The 16,454-nt window shown below is 36.5% G+C and overlaps 1 protein-coding gene across 1 annotated transcript in view; it reads left to right on the top strand.

Moving 5' to 3' along the window:
- Positions 1–16,454, top strand: part of PSME4 (proteasome activator subunit 4) — a 67,297-nt gene that overhangs the window by 43,385 nt on the left and 7,458 nt on the right. Inside the window, exons 25-43 of the mRNA XM_075088096.1 lie at positions 133–195; positions 354–449; positions 1,116–1,247; positions 2,718–2,927; positions 3,644–3,780; positions 4,103–4,156; positions 4,976–5,105; positions 5,787–5,868; positions 6,401–6,554; positions 7,096–7,165; positions 7,897–8,022; positions 8,356–8,508; positions 9,275–9,379; positions 10,234–10,325; positions 10,719–10,850; positions 11,532–11,740; positions 12,043–12,128; positions 13,103–13,231; positions 14,306–14,461. Of these exons, the coding sequence (XP_074944197.1) occupies positions 133–195; positions 354–449; positions 1,116–1,247; positions 2,718–2,927; positions 3,644–3,780; positions 4,103–4,156; positions 4,976–5,105; positions 5,787–5,868; positions 6,401–6,554; positions 7,096–7,165; positions 7,897–8,022; positions 8,356–8,508; positions 9,275–9,379; positions 10,234–10,325; positions 10,719–10,850; positions 11,532–11,740; positions 12,043–12,128; positions 13,103–13,231; positions 14,306–14,461 (2,316 nt within the window). The remainder of the gene's footprint in view (positions 1–132; positions 196–353; positions 450–1,115; positions 1,248–2,717; positions 2,928–3,643; positions 3,781–4,102; positions 4,157–4,975; positions 5,106–5,786; positions 5,869–6,400; positions 6,555–7,095; positions 7,166–7,896; positions 8,023–8,355; positions 8,509–9,274; positions 9,380–10,233; positions 10,326–10,718; positions 10,851–11,531; positions 11,741–12,042; positions 12,129–13,102; positions 13,232–14,305; positions 14,462–16,454) is intronic.

Here is a 16,454-nt window from a genome sequence, read left to right as displayed (position 1 = left end):
CCAAAAAGAATTTCTACATGAAACTTCCCTGTTTCTAGAAGCAAAAGAGTACGTGGGGAATTCAGTCAATGCAAATTACTAATACGAGTACTGAAATCTAAACCCAATTTTTTATTTGTTATTTGTTTACAGCTTCAAGGAAAGAAACAGCATATCAGAGCTCTGCTGATAGACAGAGTTATGTTGCAGCATGAGGTAATACTTTCACTTAAATCTGCACCAACTACCTTACTTGAAAAGTTGATTTGTTATGCTGTCATTGAGCAAAAGATGCCATAACCCTGCACTAGTGTTTCTCTTGCATGTGTGAAATGTAAAAACAATCTGTCCTTTGTTTTTTCCATGCAATTTAGCTGAGAACACTAACGATGGAAGGCTGTGAATATAAAACTTCCCACCAGGAGATGATCAGAGATCTTTTGTGTTTGTCCACAAGTTCGTATGGTCAGGTAAGGAACAATGCTTTTTACACTGAAATATATGGAGTTTTTTGTTGATCTCTTCAAGTTGTTTTCAGCATCTTTGCTTTTCAGTTTATTTCCATGGCAACATGAAGTATTTACTTACTTTCATTTGCACGCGTTGCCGGTTTTGGCATAGTTTTTGCTTTAAGCCCCTTCTTTATTAAATAAGTCTACTTTTAGGAAGTAGCTATGATGGCATCCTAGTTCTTAAAAATACCCAGAACAAGTGTGATGATTGTTGGATTCTGAACTCTTTGCCCCATGGGCGCTCTGTGTGTGTATACAAATTCAGATCATCCACAGTGTCTACAGGCTCTTCAGAGTTCTGCTAACTGCATCGGTTATTCCAGCTGTTTGCTTTTCAAATGATCTTAAAAACACAGTGACTGGTTTTTGGCAACATAAAGAATTCGCTTTAACTTTGTAGCTGTTCTCACGTAAAGGATAGAAACCAGAAGTGGGTTTTTGTAAACAACTGTGAGCAAGGGTGAGGGGAAGCATGCTATTTACATCCTTCTACAAATTTTGTTTCTGTGCACAAATACATCACGCAAATTCTGCACATAAGTAACTGAAATGGATAAGGATGTTATTTCTGTATAGTATATTTTTGCTTCAGAAGACTTTCTAGTGATGTCTTTCTTCCCACAGGTCAGAAGTAAAGCTCAGCAAGCATTCTTCACAGCTCTGGGAACATACAATTTTTGCTGCAGAGATATAATTCCCTTGGTTTTGGAGTTTTTGCGTCCAGACCGGCAAGATGTCACCCAAAAGCAATTTAAAGTACTGTCTCATTAACTTTGTTTAGTGCCTGTCTTTTGAAAGTGTTTTTATAGGAGAATTTTTAATGGTGAAGTGTGATTTGCTTGCTTATCAGTGTGGCTGATATTTTTATGGCGTATAGCTGATGTATGACTAGTGTAAGGAATTACTTGGATGAGATCAGTTGTTGAGAAATTTTGGGATTATGTATGTTCCTCATTTCGTTGTGTGTTCAGGTATTACAAAAATTTATGTTAACACTTATTTTTAAATTATGAAATGGAATTTGAGAAGCTATAGTCCAAGGTGGTAAAACTCGTTAAGCAGTTCTGTCAGCTGTAGCAGTATAAGAAGAGAGCACGAACTGGACAAAAAGTTGATCACCCAAAAATGTTATACTAAATCAGGTGGGTTTTGTTATGAAGTGGTGGGTAATTGCTGATGCTGTCAGGCCTGGAAATGGTGCTGGCACAGTGATGCCAGGATACAATTTATCTGTCCAGGTATTCAAAAGCATCATGCTCCCCTCCTTCCTCCGCAGCCCCCTTAACCCTCCTGGCCACAGAGGCAAGTTGGACTCTTGTCGTACAGTCAGAATAACAGCTGTGGCTTATTGCCTTCCTCCAGCTGCCTGATGATACTTATCAGAAAGCATGTGATTCATCTGCCTATCTTACACCTTTTCTTGTTTCTTCATTTGTTTTTTTTTTCTGCCATCCTTGTATCTCCCTGACTCCACCCAGATAAACAACCCACAGCTACGTACTTTTTCCTGATGGGTCCCAGTTTTGCTACACTTACAGCATTTGCTACCATACCTGAATTTGGTATTCCTGATACTGCTGCCAGGCAGTCATAGCCTATATGATATTACTGATGTGGTTACCTAGGCACTCTTGTTCTTCCAAGACTCAGCTCTCCAAAAGGTCCCCGAGACTTCCTTCAAATTGCCTGTGAAATTTGGCCATTTCTCACACAACTCCCACTTAAAGTGTGACTGTATTTCACAGGTGATTGTTTCACTGCATGTAACTCTTGTCAGCTTCTCACACTATCACCTGCAGTGTTCATCAGTTTGTTGTGTCCCGTCCAGTAGTTACGCATATCCTCTTCAGTCGGCATCATTTCAGGTGTCTAGTTAACATCATTATGATTTGCCCGCAGCCCAAACATGAATGAGTTCACAGAAAGGCCAGGTGTGGTATTTGATCATTAAATAATCTCCTTTATAGTGTAATTCAGAAATCAGTCGGCCATTCTGTGGATAAATTAATTAGCAGGGCATCCAGTCTCATTAAAACGGTTCTTTAGCATGAAGACAATTCTGTGAAAAATCTTCAGTATTTAGACAGAGAGGCTGTGTAGCTGAATGTTTATAGTACATTTTAATGATTTGGTAATGTGAAGATTAACTTTTATTCTGTGTGGGTGCATGCTTCTGTAGATAGATGTGAATTACATCTTTTTAAAATTACATCTTTCATTTTGCAGGGTGCCTTATATTGTCTTCTTGGGAATCACAGCGGAGTGTGTTTGGCAAATCTTCATGACTGGGATTGTATTGCACAGACGTGGCCGGCGATTGTTTCTTCTGGGCTTAGCAAAGCTATGTCCTTAGAAAAACCATCCATAGTTAGACTTTTTGATGACCTAGCAGAAAAAATCCATAGGCAGTATGAAACAATTGGATTGGATTTTGCAGTAAGTGACAGATTGATTGGTGTTAATGTCTTGGATTATGAGAGCATTTGTTTACAGAAATGCTTGAGACTCCTGTATTATTTGAGGTAGTGTTTTGATGTTGATCACGTTCTGATTTCTGTTACAGAGAGATGTAGACGTGCATTTCTGAGACTGAAGTAATAGAGCTTCCTGTAATACTGTTGGGATTTGTAACTTATAGTTAACCTCTAAGGAAGGCTGTTACAGAGAGGAAGTTTAAGTTGCCTTTCAGTGTTAATTAGGATGGGTTACGCTGGCAAGGTGTGAAGATGCATGCTGGTAGGACAGTGCCATCAAATGAACATTATCAGTATTTGTAGTGTTGTCGCACACACTGTGCTAACACACAGCACTCGTTACACAACTGCCTAATCAGCGGGGTAAATGGCATGCTACTTATTTAAAAGAATGAATGCCAGTTAATAAAAATATTTTATAGACAACTTTTACACTTTACTGAGTGCTAAAGTTTGTACTTTGATCTTAAAATAGAATAAAACATTTACTTGGAGAAATAATTCTACTGTGTGAACACAAAAGCTGTCTTCCCTACTTCTTCAGGGACTCGTCTATGGGGACAGGAAATGCTGCACTCTTCATATGATTCTAAACTCTCCTTTAAAAACAGAAACTAACAAACTCAAAAACCTGTAAGTTGCTGCTAAGTCCTAAATTTTTGCATTCTCTGTCAATAGGTTCCAGAGAAATGTGTTCAGATAGCTGTTATGTTGCAAAAATCAGAACATCCAAGTTCAAACTTCACAGGTCTTTGCTCAGAAGAAATTCAGTTAGGAATTCAGCGACAGAAAGAAAAGAATGCAGAGGCTCTGCGGTAAGTTACACTTCCCTTAACACCAGTAAATGTACATATTTACTGTACATTAAATATAATTATCTGAAATTGCCAAACTAAATCTTAAGCTTGGCAAGTTCAGGATGTCCAAGGGTGGTTGTGATGTGTCTTCTCTCCTGACTTGGCAGCCTCCTTCCTCTGCACTCATGTTTCCTTCCTTCCTCCTCCTCTTCTCTGTCCCCCCAGTTTGTGCTATATTTATTGCATTGCCTTCATCCACCTTTCATTGAGGGACTTTTATTCTGGTTTCAAATGGTTCTTAGTAACATCTGGTTGATGATTCCATCTTTTTCCCCCTCAGAAACTATGAAAATTTGGTCAACATGCTGCTGGACTGTGTGGAACAAAGAAATCTGTAAGTCTCCCATTCTGTGCATGAGAATTTTTTGGGGGTGGATTGGAGGTGGCTACATGAATAAATATCCGTTGCATCAAGCAGCGCAGTTAGCATGACCAGAATTTAGTACTTTTTTCACTCGTGAGTTAGTTGTTCAAAAGCAGTTTGTCAGTAGCAGCCTTGCATACAGTGGATTGCAGCTAGCTGCTTGGGAGTTTTTGCAAAGGTATCTGCAAGAATACAATTTGTGGAGATCTCGTGCATTTGCATGTGGTTTCTGCTTGCCCAAACAGGAAGACAAAAGCCAGTATAGGGGAATCTTGCATTACTGTCTTGTAGGCAAAGACATGAATGATGCTTGAATTTATTTTCTTTGGGAGTTTAATTTGTTAATATTAAGGTATCATCATATCTTGGAGTTTAGCTTTGTCATTAATTAGTTTTCCCTGTTATTTTTTTAATATTTGTTTGTTGTGGGGAAAAAAGCTCTGGTTCTGTCTGCATAATACTGACATCCAAACAGATTTTAATTGTTAACATAATACTTATGTTCAAAAACTTTAAAAGAATACCCCTGTAGGTCTGTCTTTTACACTGAAATGCCAAGATCAAAAAGACACCATTAACTGGATACGTTTGATTGCACTTGGATGTTCCCAGAACATTGGTTTCCCTAAATGACAGTGAAGCTCATTGACTGTAGCAGTGGTATAGAACATTACTTAAGTTAGTCCAAACATATTTCCGTAACCTTAATCTGCGTAATAACTTCTGTGCAAAAGCAGTACGTGCAACTCTGCTACTTACTGTCTCTTCTGAATATTTTTTTTTCTTTAGTCCCTGGAAGTTCGAGCACATAAGTATTGGTTTTCTGTCTCTGCTCCTGAGGGATGATAGGATACTGCCTGTCCGTGCCATAAAATTTTTTGTGCAGTGTCTCAACCATGATGCAATTGTAGTTCGTAAGGTAAAAACATTATTATATCTTTTTGATTTGCAAGTCCTTAGAACTTTAGATCAGATGTTTGTGGCTGTTGTGCTGTGATAAAGCACAAAAATTGGGGTGTGTCCCCCTCCTCGCTCTTCCAGCCATGCACGTGTACAAAAGTTCCTAATCTAAGATGATGATGGTCTTGGCAGTGCTGTAGCTGTGACATACGATGTAAAGTCTGCGAACTGTGAAAATGTGGAATGTGCCTATTCATTCTTATTTACTTCAGACTTTTGCAGAGTTTCTTTTGCAGACGTCTGTTTTTGACATCTGCAGCTTGTTACTTGAAGGGAGCCATCTACATGTAATGTCCGTACCTTTCCTTCTGCGCGTCGCCTCAGTGAGGCTTGAAACCAATGGCCGCCTCCTTCCCTCCCCCCCCGGAAAAGGATTAGTGTGTAGTGTGGAGGTTTTTGTGGGCTATAAAGGTCACACTTAAGCTATGTCCTGTATCCCCTGAAATGAGTGAGATTTACTTATTTATGGGAAGTATCAGCTACTGGGGAGACAAAGTTCATTGTAATTTGCAGCAGCTTTTTAGGCCGCTGAGTAGCTAGCTTAGAATGTGTCTATAACGAGATGATTAGAACCACCTTTCTGGAGGTAAGTGTATGGAATAGATACATTAATGCATTAATGCTCATTTATTTCTTTTAGGTGGCCATCTCGGCTGTGGCTGGTATTCTTAAGCAGCTTAAGAGAACACATAAGAAAGTGCCCATCTGCCCTTACGAAATAAGTAGGTTTTATTTAATGTAAGAAATGTCTTACTTTTATCCTAAAATTTTTAAAAAGCATATTTTTCTGGCTAAACTTAACATAGAATCACAAGCTCTTCATTTCCCTCTGGTTGTTAATCTCCTAAACAAACAAAATAGATAATATAATCAGTCATTTTTCAGTTTTGGGTTGGTTTTTTTTTTAACAGTCTTATACTTGCAAGTGTATATTAAGCTATTCACTTAGTGAGTTAAAATTTCAGAGATATGGTCCTTCTTTCTGAAAGCCTTGTAGTTTGTGAGAATAATTTGTATGTCTCCCTGTTTTTTTTTATAATTTCAAATGCACATTTATATAAATTAATAAATTTCTAAAGGAATATCTTCTCCTGTTAGTGTTACTTTTAATCTCCTAGGGCGGGTCTCTACAGATTTGAATTAGGGGAGGGAGACACAAAAGCTCTTTAGAATCTTTTATTAAAAGTAAGTAGTAAAATTTATTGGGACTGTTAATGAACAAATTTGATACAGTATGAATTCCTGTTCAACCAGGTGGAAACCCTAAGCCTTCCAGTATTCAGGCTGGTGACAGACCAGATAACCAGTGGCTGCACTATGACAGTCAGAGCTTACCAAAGACTAAGGAAGCTTGGGAGTCATGTTGTTTTGTGGAGAAAACACACTGGGGATATTACACTTGGCCTCAGTGAGTATCGTTAAGCATTAAGATAGAATTGTGAGAGTCAGCAGAAAAAACCCTGTGGGAAATTAAATAATGTTTGTTAGGTTTAATTTTTTTAATTGAAACAAAAAAAACCCCAATTTATTTCATCCTTTGTGTTCCTCACTTGTCTTACCACTTCCGGGTGGCTTTTGTGGGTTGTGGGGGGTTTTATGTGTGTGTGGATGTTAGTTAGTTATTTTCTACCTGCTTCTCTTTTGGTTTTGTGGATATTAGAGGCATATATTTCATATGGCTATTTAGCTGCTGTTTTTAAAACGAAGTATGCATGTTTGAAAATTACGTAGTTGCAAAATACGCAGAGTATTCTGTCACTAATAGTTCTGGATTACTTCCTGTATGAAAACCTTTATAATAAGACTTAAATGAACATTTACAACAAAAAAAAGTTTTGCTGTTATGGAGTTGATGATAAATCCTGTTTAATATACACAATATAGCAAATTATCAAAAGCTTTATTTTACTTTGAAATGTGTTAACTGCATTTTTTTTTTAAATATTCAGAACTATGACCGTTTATGCTCCAGCTGAGCATCAGCCAAACCTTGGGCGAAGGAGGGAGGAGCTGACAGAGGTAAGGGTTTTGGCATGTTTCAGTTTTGTGGGGTTTTTTAATACTACTTCCCCTTTCTCTTTTAATATTGTCCACAGGTTACTGCGGAGACAATGTGGAGGTCAAATTCCCTTCTCTCTTTTAACCCAAGTATTGCTTGGCATTTAGAGAGTGGTTTCACAAAATGTGTGGGAATAGATTTGTTTTGCTTGATTGCAAACCAAGGTGGAAGTTGAACTCAGCTATGGAGTTTCATGGCTGTGTGGATATAATCATGTTTTTAACAAGCAATAAGTAATAACTGTTCTGAAACCTAGATCCCCACAAGACATTTTGAATCATATTTTTCTACTTCATTTTCATACTTTGTTAGCATACAAGAAAAATTTTATTGTTTTAATGTATTGCAGCTTCTGCCAGCTTTCATGGAATAATTGTATTCATAAGCACTTTCTTGTTCCCTTTCCAATCTTTATCAGAGTTTAGAACAATTGATGGCAGTGGGAATGACTACTTTGTAGGGGTTGTGCTAGCGAAAGGAAAAACAATCCAAAATCATTGACAACAAAAATCAGGAGTCTTGCAAAACATTACCCAACATTCCCTATAGAATGAGGGTTGAAATGGGTAATGGAGGCGTGATTTTAGCCAAAAATAGAATTAAAATGAAAAATGGGACTTGGAAAGATCAGGATATCACTGTGACTGCCAAGCACCTTACAGCTAATCCTTGTTGTTTTTTTTTGTTACAGGCTGAACAAATTATATATGATCACTTTTCTGATCCCAAATTTGTTGAGCAGTTAATAAAATTTTTGTCTTTAGAAGACAGGAAAGGAAAAGACAAATTTAATCCTCGCAGATTTTGCCTCTTCAAGGTAACTGGAGTTCAATAACTAAATTGCTTCCATTTTGTAGATAATTATCAAAGTGTGGAAAAGCCACCCACTACTTGGCTTATACCTCAGTGTTGCAAAATGTTGACTTTTTTTGAAAGGTATGCTGCTATGATTAATCCTGTTACTCCTCTCTTCTGATTAACTACTTGGAGAATCTTATTTACAGTAATATAAAAGTGCGTAGGACACTTGTATATCATTCTGTTACAAAAGCAAAGCAATGTCAAGTGCTTCATGATCTTATGCTCTTCTTATAAAGACGATGGTTTAGACAGGTAATTACTGAAGACACTTTCACATCTTGTTTTACAGGGCCTTTTCAGAAACTTTGATGATGCCTTCTTGCCAGTTCTTCAGCCCCATTTAGAGCAACTTGTGGCAGACTCCCATGAAAGCACCCAGAGATGTGTGGCTGAAATTATAGCTGGCTTAATAAGAGGTTCTAAACACTGGACATTTGAGAAGGTGCTGAAGTAGTATTTTTGAGTGATTCATGGAAGTTAAGGAATAAGCTTGAATTATTAAACAAATTAAATGGAGGAAGTTGAGGGCTTTTAATGTGTCGCCTATGTCCGAGAAAGGACTGGAAAGTGTTGCAAGACTTAGTGCTTCATCGCCAAACCTTGAGCACAATTCATAGCTTGGTTTGGTGCCTATATAATACCAGGTGTTACTAAAATGCTTCGAGATTAAAACTAAGAACAGTTTGCTGGTAGGGAGATAGCAAAGCTGATGTGGTTTGTGATTTCCAATTGGAATAAGTGCTTATGTCCACCTTGGACTATTATGTCTTTATTTAGTCTAGACCTAGCTGTCTAGATTATCTTTAAATTAATTTTTATGCTCAAAAATAATTCTGGGAGAATCAGTTCCTTAATTAAAAAAAAAATAATTAAAAGCTGGGGGGGGAAGCCCTTGGGGTGTACAAGACTGCTGTCCTACCAAAAGCAAAGCGTATGCAGTCTCTGATACAATTGTACTTAAATCACCATGAAAATGGTGCATACATAGTCCACAGTATTTCTAAACACCTTGTAAACAAAATTAAAATGAGTCCTAAAATCGTTCCTCTGATTGTATTTATTTCCTTATGTAAATATTGTACTATAGCTGCTTCCAGATTCATTATTGGTTTTCCATTATTTGAAAAGATGGAAGGATTTGGGCTTACAGAGGTTAGACAATTGTTTTGTCCTTAAATAGACAAATCTTTTGCCTTTTTGCGGAGCAGGTGGAAAAACTCTGGAAACTTCTCTGTCCGTTGCTTCGAACAGCTTTATCCAACATTACAGTGGAAACGTATAATGATTGGGGCACGTGCATAGCAACCTCCTGTGTAAGTATCCCCTTCTTGGTCTTGTAAAGCTGTATCTAGATGGTCATGTTTTACCAATAATATATGAATAAGAGAATAATAAACACAGGTATTTGGGCATATTTTATCAGCTAAAACTGGGAACTGTTAATACAGTAGAAAAGAAACATCCATTTAAAATCTCAGAGTTTTTTGGAGATTTTGTTCTCTTCTGCCCTTTGCAGAGAAATATAACATAAAAAGGAAATAAAGCCTTATTTTTCTTGAAGTATTTTAGTAGAGCTGTATAAGGTTAATGGGTGATGTTAATGTGTATGCTTGCTATGCATGCAATTTTTGTGGGTGTTTTTGAACTCAAATTACACATTTATTCTTGCTTTAAAAGTGTGCAGTTTAGCTTTATACTGTGAAAACTGAGTCTCAAGTTATCTTCTAACATACAGTAAGATTTCTCTACGCTGTGGTGGACTGGGGGTTGTGGTGCCTGAGGAGCAGGGTAAATGACAGGTCACAAATATCTTGGATCAGTAATTCTTTTAAATCACTCAGCAAAACTCAGTATAGTTAATTGCCAGGGTTCTGGCTGACAAATTAGCAAAATTCAGACATGATTATTCATCTATATCAAAAATGAAGCTAAAAATCCTTCTATTCTTACCATTGTATTTACCAAATAATGAAAACTGGGTGTAGTTTCATTGGGTTTTCCTCCTATTGAGGTTCATTGTGAAAAGATATTTAACTTTGTGCTTGCTTAATAGAATAAACCCAAGGGATGAAAAGAAAATCTCTGTCAAAACTTTCCTTGTTTATACATTATTTACTTTTTCAAAATGCCCAGTTTGTTTATATCTCTGATACCCGTTTATTTTCAGGAGAGCAGAGACCCTAGGAAACTGCACTGGTTATTTGAATTGCTTTTGGAATCTCCACTGAGTGGTGAAGGAGGATCATTTGTAGATGCATGGTAAAATTAATTTTAACTGTTTTATTGTGGCTGAATAAAGAAGGAAATAAAGCATGGATAAAATGTATTGAGAGCATATTGTGCCAGCTGGCTTGCAGAAGCAGGGAACAAAAGCACTCCTTTCCAATTAGCTTTCCTCACACAATGGCAGTTTCTTCACTGTTATTTTTTTAATGTAATTAAATCTAGTTAACAGAATGTGAAGGTTTGGAACTGGTGTAGCAGCAGTACTGTTGTTTCATTCTGTAACTTTTACCCATCTTTGCATGCAATTCACACAAAGATACTTTTATGCATTGACACACACAAAACGTTCCAAAACATGGCTTGGAGGGGACTGGGGAAGGGAGGAACAATTTTGTCTGGCTGAAGATAAGCTGTTCTCATTCCTAGCCGACTTTATGTACTGCAAGGTGGCCTTGCACAGCAAGAATGGAGAGTACCGGAGCTGTTGCATAGACTGCTGAAGTACTTGGAACCTAAACTCACGCAGGTTTACAAAAATGTTCGAGAGAGGATAGGAAGGTCAGTGTTCTCTTCTGCAATTCTTGGGGGTTTTTTCTCTTTGTATTATTTGGATAATTGAGTATCTAAATAATTACACTGAAGTGGTGACTGCTTACCTCTCTGCGTTAATACTGGTAATGGAAATTACATAAATTATTGTCAACAGACTTGCTTCAGAAACTTCAGATGACTTGTCTGTTTTTGTCTTTTATTGTATATGGCCTGTTTATGTATGATATCTCTAAAGCTCTTAAAAAAACACAACAAACATCCCCACCCCTCAAAAAAAACCCAACCGAAAAACAAAAAAACCACCCAAAACCAAACGCACACACCCCCCTACAAACCACAACACCACAAACCAACTTTATTGTGTCTAAGTCCTAATAGCCCATAAATATCCAGGGGATCCTTTGGAGAGCTTTTTAGTGACTTAAAGATTACTTGCATATCTGTTTGGAGGAGAGGGAGGTTGTAGCTTAGTGATTGTCTAACCCTGCTTGATTCAAATATCTACAAAACAGGTATTTGAAGAATATTTTTTTTTAAATAATTTTGAACTGAATATAAGAGGCAATATAAGAGGTAAATATCAAACACCAAAGTTCAACAAATTGATCTTGGATCACTTTTAGCTATGTTCTCTAGACAGTAGTTGTGTTAATTTTATGTTCTTCCTTTCTTTGTTTGCTTTTTTAGTGTTTTGACCTACATATTCATGATAGATGTTTCCTTGCCAAATACTGCTGCAACTAAATCTCCTCGTGTCCATGAATTTACTACCCGGATACTTGAAAATCTTAAACCCCTTATGGAAGCAGATGAAGAAATTCAGAATCATGTTATGGAAGAGAATGGAGTTGGCGAACAAGATGAGCGTACTCAGGGCATTAAACTCTTGAAAACTAGTGAGTTATATTTAGTGAGGTTAAGAAATGGGGGTATTTTAGGACATGATGATTGAGGTCTGCAAATCATATGGTTGCACACATTTACCTTGTTGCAGCACAGATCTGAGGTTATCTGTTGTTTTAGAGTTGAGGTTTATAAAGTCACCTTTACAGAGCCAAACTACCAATGTGGGTCCACTCTGTCCTGTGAAATTCTCCCAGGCGAATCTTGCAATAATAAATTTGATGTATAATTTGTTTTGGGATTATTACTAATTTTTATCATCTTAATCAGTGACTGTTTCTCTTTATATAAACAGTTCTGAAGTGGTTGATGGCAAGCGCAGGACGGTCCTTCTCTACAGCTGTCACAGAGCAACTCCAGCTCCTACCCTTATTTTTCAAGGTATGTGCTTTAATTGCTGCTTTATTAGTTATGTTTTATTAAAAAGGGCTTCTATATATAAAGCAAAGTTATAAGGGACTTTTATGTAAAAAGAAAACCAATAATGGTAATAAAAACCATGCGTACTGAGGAGGCCCAAAAGGGGTGTTTTTATGCTTATGTATGTTTACAGCTGGTAATCTAGCCTGTTAAATGGTCTCCTGACAATAATGACTTGTAGGTGAATGCCCTGTACATGTGTAATTTGGGAGGAAAAAGTGTTAAATTCATCAACGTGTGTATGTTGTTTCTGTTCTGATACTTATCTTTAGTTGTTTTCTTTTGTTCCATGATTAAACAATTCTTTCTCAATGGTTGTACTTCTCTTGTTTTTCCTGGCCCCTCTAATCCTTGTATTCTTTTATGAAGCTGGGTCATTCAGTGCTACATATCTGAAATAATACATATTTGCATGCTCCAAAGCATGTCTGTCTTTTTATATAAACATCAGTCAATGATCTAACACTAATGTATGTGACCACAAAATAAAGGTTTACTTCTGTGAAGGTGAACATGAAATACTGATAAAGCTTCCTCTCAGTTTTGGGCCTACATCTAAAATATTAAATTAATTGGATTTGATACCAAAAGAATTGTACTGGGGAACCAAAGTCTTGATGGCACCCATTTAATCCTCCTTAGGAGCTTCAGACTAGCCATACTGTGTAGATAATGTTTAGATAATATATAGTGCAAGGAACAAAAATCTCATGATTCTTTCCAATTTTTTCCACAGCTTATTGCTGAGAATATTTTAACATTATATTACTTGCTTTTCCTAGTTAACTTAATCTTTCAGCATTATATTGATTGTCTTTTTCCTAGATAACTTTCCTTTCATGAGATGAAACTGGAAAGTTTCAGGATTTTGCTGTTAGCAATGCTTATTTACTAACATTAGCCATCCCCCCACCCCCCCTGATCTTGTTCTACAGATTGCACCGGTAGAAAATGACAATAGCTATGATGAGCTCAAAAGAGATGCTAAGATGTGTCTGTCGTTAATGTCTCAGGGTTTGCTGTATCCTCAGCAAGTGCCTTTGGTACTTCAGGTGCTAAAACAAGTGAGTAAGGTCTAAATAGCTTAAAGCTTCTTGTTACCTGATGCACTCTGGGGGTTTTTTATTTTACTTTATGCAATAATTGTGATTTAAACAGAATCAAATGCTGATTTTCTTAGAGGTGAAAGGAAAGAGTTTATTAGAAGTGTTTTAAAACATTCTTAGAGTAAGTGTATTTTGTTTTGTTTCCTACTTCGAAACATTTAAGCAACTTGTATCTTGGTAAGAAATTGAATAGTATTTCAACAACCTAAAATTTAGTTCAGTGTATCAGTTTAAGCCAAACATCTCCTCATGATCTTAATAATTCAAAACACAGTTTCAAAGTGAGTTGTTGTATAAAGAACTGCCCTTGAATCTCTGCTTTTTTGTAGTTTTACAGCATATTTGTCAATGGCTGCAGCTTTCTGAAAAAAAAAAACAAACCAGAAATGCACTCTTGAATTGAATGGTTCATTCTGTATACAGTTTATCATGCAAGAAATACATTTTTTTTTTTTTTCCTCTAGTCATTCAAGACTGATCTGCAGTAGTAAAATTGCCTATTGCAGAATATTGGTGTAAGCTGTACACATGGCCAAAATAGCAACTGCAGTGTTGCAAGCCAGGCTTCACCCATGCCTGATGCTGTCAATAATTTGGACTTCCATAACCACGTGGAGATGAACGTGGAGGACCTTGAAAAAACTTAGTTTTCCAAATCCACTGTATAAAACACATATATTCTCAAGGAGAACAAAATTTCTGTTCGTTTAGATCTGTTTTACAACTGATGTTGGAAATAAAAGGGAGAAACTTGCCTACTTTGTCTTTTACGTAATTATTTAACAAATACCTACTACTGTCTCTGTTAAATAACAGTATTCTTTGGAAGTAAAGCCTGTAATAAATAATTATTTAAATAATAAGTGTGTGCTTTGGAGGTTGAAGAGTGTATGAAACAAAATATATGAATAAGGGAAGTTGTTTGCAACTGTCCCCAAAAGCTTTTTCTTAAATGTTGTTAGCTTTACTTCTGGTAGCTGCTTTCCTTCCTATTCTTCCTTTCTCATCCTGATTATTTATTTTTCCTTGCAGACAGCAACAAGCAATTCTTGGCATGCTAGATATACCATATTAACCTACCTCCAGACCATGGTGTTCTACAATCTCTTTATCTTTCTCAACAATGAAGAAGCGGTCAATGACATTAGATGGCTGGTTATAAAACTCCTGGAAGATGAACAGCTTGAGGCAAGTAATACCTTTTCTGAATGCTTTGTTTCACATGACTAGTTTCTTGCCTTTGTCAAGTTTTACGAAAAAGCTTTATGAAAAAGTATTTCTAGCTTAGCATTCTTCTTATTTTGAAAATATAACTAGCTTTATAGGATTTATTTCCTTCATATTCCATTTTTTTCTTTTAATATTCTGTTCCAGGAAAACAGCTATTCAGCAAATACTTCACTAGTGATTTTTTTTTTTTAAGTTCCATTGTTCCTACTTTTTCAACAGAATGGAACATTGCTTTGTTTCATTCTTGGTTTAAATACAGCTGAAATATGGGATATTATAATTTTACTAAAAACATGAGCATGGATGTTGGTAGAAAATTCAACTTCCAATAAGGTGAAATGCCTTCTTATGTGAAAACTGTATAAAACCACTATTAAAGAATCCGTAGATCTGTTTCCCATTTAATCATATCAGCTTTTATTAATGACAACTAATTTTTTATACATCACTAAGGAAGTATTTCTTTAGTTATAAGTAAATTTTTCTTAGTTTTGTGAAAGATGCATGCATAATAGGACAGAATTTGTCTAGCAGATGTGGTGTTACATGATTCAAAAGGTAAGTTGACATGTCTGACAAGTTTTTGTACATCTCTTGAGTTCATGATACTTCAGTATATACAAATGGAAGGAGATAAAATCCAAAATCTTGGCTGTGGTACATGTGTACAGTTGAAGATGTAGGTGTGAATGCACAGTACGGTCTTCGAAGCGACATCAGGATCATAAGCTTGCTCGCAGGAACAAAAGAAAAACCAACCACACAAAAGGGGTGCCTGGTGTGCATCATCGAGTCTTGTCTGGCAGGCTTCCAAAAGCTGGGGGAAAATTACTACGTATTTTATTCTGTATCACTCATTTACAGAACTGAAGGCTTGTATTAAATTATATGAGTTCAAGTATGTTTGATCACGTTCAAGCACAGTGAAGGATCTTTAGTGTTAACCTCCAGTCTGTTCCATTTACCCTGCGCCATCATTTTCACTGTTTTGGGTGCTGTTGGCAAATACCAAAGAAATCCTTCTTTTAGTGCTTGGGTGGGTTTTTTTGCTCTAGAAGAAAGAGAAGATTCTGAAGTGTGATACCCTTCTGCCAAGAAAACAAACATCCTGGCTTAGGTCTTCCTTAAGCTACATTTAAACCAGTAGTTATACCTGAGATGTGAAGCTTGCTTTTGTGAACAGTGAACTGGAAATAATTTGAATATGCAAGTTAAAATTTCTGGCTTAAAAGGTTTGACATTACTATCTTTACAAGCGTGTGTAATACTTAAGGAACAGCACTTAAACTACTTGCCCAACCGTGCCAATTTCAGTCTTCAGATGAGGGCTCTCCTTTTTCACGTCAATATTTGCTATAGCAAGCTAGAAAGCAAAAGCTGACAATCCACGAAGGGTTGTTAACCACACCAGTCAGAACACCTACGTGATGATCTCATGGCACTTTGAATTCACCCTCATACAATTTATCTGGCTGTATAAAAGATACAAAAATTATTCTTCTGCACTGCAGAGATGCAACTCCAGAAAAACTTATCTGTGTTCATAACCACTTACAATCGTGTTAACGTGGACACTTTTGCTTTGAAAAGTGATCTTGTTCTCTCTTGATAATAATTGGCAAGATGCAGTATCTTGCAGTGTAGTTCTTATGTATTTTTTTAATGCTGGATTTTTAAGATGAGTCTGCTCTCAGTAGAATGCCTAGCTTTAACTAGTATTTGGTGTCTTTACCATGTGGAACTGACATTTTGGATCTTGGATTTAGAAGATACATTTCATTAAATTTTTTTTTCTTATTTTGATACAAAGGTGCCAGACCAAATGATACTGCTCCTATTCTTTAATATTCAGTTTACACTTCTAATATTGCTAGAATTCTCAAACGTCCTGATGATTTCATAAAGTCATTGCAACAAACTTTGGCAAGTGACCATGTCAGATGACCATGCT

Source organism: Phalacrocorax aristotelis, chromosome 3, assembly GCF_949628215.1.
Source record: "Phalacrocorax aristotelis chromosome 3, bGulAri2.1, whole genome shotgun sequence".
NCBI classification, from domain to species: domain Eukaryota; kingdom Metazoa; phylum Chordata; class Aves; order Suliformes; family Phalacrocoracidae; genus Phalacrocorax; species Phalacrocorax aristotelis.
This window is presented reverse-complemented; position numbering and strand designations above follow the sequence as displayed.